Here is a 3,085-nt window from a genome sequence, read left to right as displayed (position 1 = left end):
AATTGTTAACATTCTGGAATTCCCCCTTTAGATACTTAGTTTTTCCTTCAAATCTTCCACTTAGTCTTCTGCACTCTTAGTTAGGAATGACTCGATAACTTTCAATTCTTCATCATCGTCTTCATCTTCTTTTTCAATCACTTGCTTAGGTTATTTGTTCGCTGGTTGTTCGAGGACGATCATATCCTCATCCTGCTATTCCAACTTAGCCTTCTTTTTAAGGGGGACACCTGTTGGATGTTCGAGATCGATCTGATCTTCATCCTCGTCCTCTACCTTAGACCTTTTCTTAGGTTGGACATTAGCGGGACGTGAAGAAGAACTCATTGTTGATAACAATTGTTGTTTCTTTCTTTTTATTTCGTCATTCTGTACCTTTCTCATGTCCATTTATAGGCAGAAGTGACAAGATGGTTGAGCTGTTATGGGTTAGCAATCGAGACGTGTGAAGTTATTGTTGAAACGGTTAAGCAGCATTTTTGAAGTAACTTCTGGCCTCCTTTCCAATCGCTTCTTAGTGAAAACCACTCCGATTTATTTTTTGACTAAGACTCTTTTAGCTTATTTGTCTTGGAGCCAAGAATCAATATCTTTGATAAGTTGAAGCCTGAGTAAGGATTAAATTGCACGGCTAAATCTTAAAATTTTTGTAAGTTTCATAAGTTAGCTTGAATAAGTAGCAAAATGCACAATTAGAGGAAGAGAAAACTTATTCTTTTATTGATGATATGTTGTCGAAGGCTTAAGATAGCCATAATCGGAGTTACACATAGAATCTTCTTAGGTTGGAGATATTCCAAGTTCCACGGACACTTCTGCCATCTTGTCTAACTAGCTTGTAGGCTCCTTGGCTGACCCGTGCTATGACTTGGAAAGGTCCTTCCCAGTTCGGACCTAGTTTCTATCGGTAGGATCCTTAGTCTGGGATAAGACTTTTCGCAAGACGAAGTCCCCAACTTCAAAGCTTCTTGTCTTAACATTTTTATTATAGGATCGGGACAACACTTGTTGGTAGGCAGCCAGACACACCATAGCCTGATCTCTTCTTTCCTGCAGTAAATCCAGGTTCCTCTCCATTGTCATATCATTGTTGCCTTCCTCAAACATCTGCGTTCGGAGAGTTGAAAGGTCTATTTCTAAGGGAATGCCAACCTCTGCTCCATAAGCCAACACAAATGGGGATTCTCCCGTAGACCTGCTAGGAGTGGTTCGCTATGCCCACAATACTGACGGGAGTTCTTCTACCCATCTTCCTTTGGAAGACTCCAACCTGTTCTTAATCCCATCTAAGATGATCTCGTTGGACGCCTCTGCCTGACCATTGCACTGTGGGTAGGTAGGGGTGGAATAGAGATTCTTTATCCCATATCCTCCATAAAATTCTTTAAATTTGGCATTAGAAAACTAAGTTCTGTTATCTCTGATCAAGGCATGAGGGATTCCAAACCTGGTTATGATATTTTCCCAAACGAACTTCCTTGTTTATATGTCTCGGATTGTTACGAGAGGCTTTGACTCGATCCATTTTATGAAATAGTCAATTGCGGTAATCAAGAACCTTCTATTGCCAATAGCTCGAGGAAGCGGTCCAACAATATTCAACCCCTACTGGGCAAAAGGCTAAGGACTTGTAAGAGGACAAAGATCTACAATCGATTGGTAGGGGATTGGTGTGAATTTCTAACACTTATCACATTTTTTCATATACTGCAAAGCATCGTTCTGCATGTACGGCCACCAGAAGCCTTGGGTGATTGCTCTAAATGCAAGCATCCTTCTTACTGTATGTGCTTCGCAAGAACCTTCATAAATCTTAAACAACATGTCCTCCACCCTACCTGGATGAACAGATAGTAAGTAAGGACATGAGAAAGACTTCTTATAGAGCATTTGGTTATGAGACAACTAGAAGCGCGCTGCTTTGATTGGCAACTTTCTGGCTTCTTTCTTATCTTTGGGAAGAATGTCATCCCTCAAGTAAGCAATGATCAAATCCATCCAACTTGGCGCTTGCTCTTCTACGCATCGTATCTCTTCTGGCAACTCATCTATGCTTGGTCGTTCAAACGCTTGTACATGGATAACCCTCTTCACCCCCAGTTGGCCGGCTGAGGCAAGGGTAGCTAAAGCATTTGCGTGGTCATTCTATTCCCTTGGAATTTGTATTACCTTATAATCTTGAAATCGATCGAGCAACTCTTTGGTTTTTTCCACTGTAGACTGCCATGGTTGCCATTCTGGCATTGTAGAGACCAGTGAGTCGATTGACTACCAATTGAGAGTCTGAATAGATCACCAACTCTTTTGCCCCGATCCTTAGAGCATTCTGGACTCCTTGAAACAAGCCCTCATACCTACTTCATTATTTGTTGTTGGGAACCTTAATCGTATAGCCACTTCTGACACTTCTCCTTCCGGTGCTATGAGCATAATTCTTGCTCCAGACCCTCGTCTTGTTGAAGAACCATCAACCTGTATTTTCCAAAGACGTGCAGGAGTTACTTGTACCTTCCATGTATGGTTGGCTTTCTCAGGCTGTTGCTTTGTGGTGAATTCTACAATAAAATCGACTAGGACCTGAGCTTTAATGGCTATCCTTTGGACGAACTGCAAATCATATTGGGCCAATTCAACTAACCACTTGGCAACCCTTCCAGACATGTCTGCTTTTCCTAACAATGGCTTCAGTAGATATTCTGTCACCACTTCCACCGGATATGCCTGGAAATAATGGTTCAACTTCCTAGAAGCTATTACCAATGCCAAGAAGAGTTTCTCTAGGGGCGAGTGCCTTGTCTCAGCATCCAGCATTGTCTAACTTACGTAGTAGATTTGGTGTTGGATCTTCCTTTCTTCTCTCAAGATCATAGTGCTGACTGCATCGTTTGACATTGCTATATAGTTGAAGCGTGTCTTCTTCCTTAGGAGTGGACAACAGTTGGGGTTTCTGCAAGTAACTTTTAAACCCAAGAAAGGCCACCTCACATTCCTTATCTTATTGGAAAGCTCTCCCCGACTTAAGTAGTTGAAAGAAAGGCTTGAATCTATCTAAGGAAATACTGATGAGCCTATTTAGTGCTGTCTC

The 3,085-nt window shown here is 41.7% G+C and overlaps 1 protein-coding gene across 1 annotated transcript; it reads right to left on the bottom strand.

Annotated features, from left to right (window-relative positions):
- Positions 1-894: 894 nt before the first annotated feature.
- Positions 895-1,525, bottom strand: LOC120005975. Its single transcript, XM_038855852.1, has 3 exons — positions 1,448-1,525; positions 1,271-1,326; positions 895-1,195 (listed from the first exon to the last, which is right to left on the bottom strand). The coding sequence occupies exons 1-3, from the start codon at positions 1,523-1,525 to the stop codon at positions 895-897; spliced, it is 435 nt and encodes a 144-aa protein (XP_038711780.1).
- Positions 1,526-3,085: the final 1,560 nt, after the last annotated feature.

Source organism: Tripterygium wilfordii, chromosome 9 (assembly GCF_013401445.1).
Source record: "Tripterygium wilfordii isolate XIE 37 chromosome 9, ASM1340144v1, whole genome shotgun sequence".
Lineage (NCBI taxonomy): Eukaryota > Viridiplantae > Streptophyta > Magnoliopsida > Celastrales > Celastraceae > Tripterygium > Tripterygium wilfordii.
Note: the sequence above shows the minus strand (reverse complement) of the source record. Positions and strands in the feature narration are given on the sequence as shown.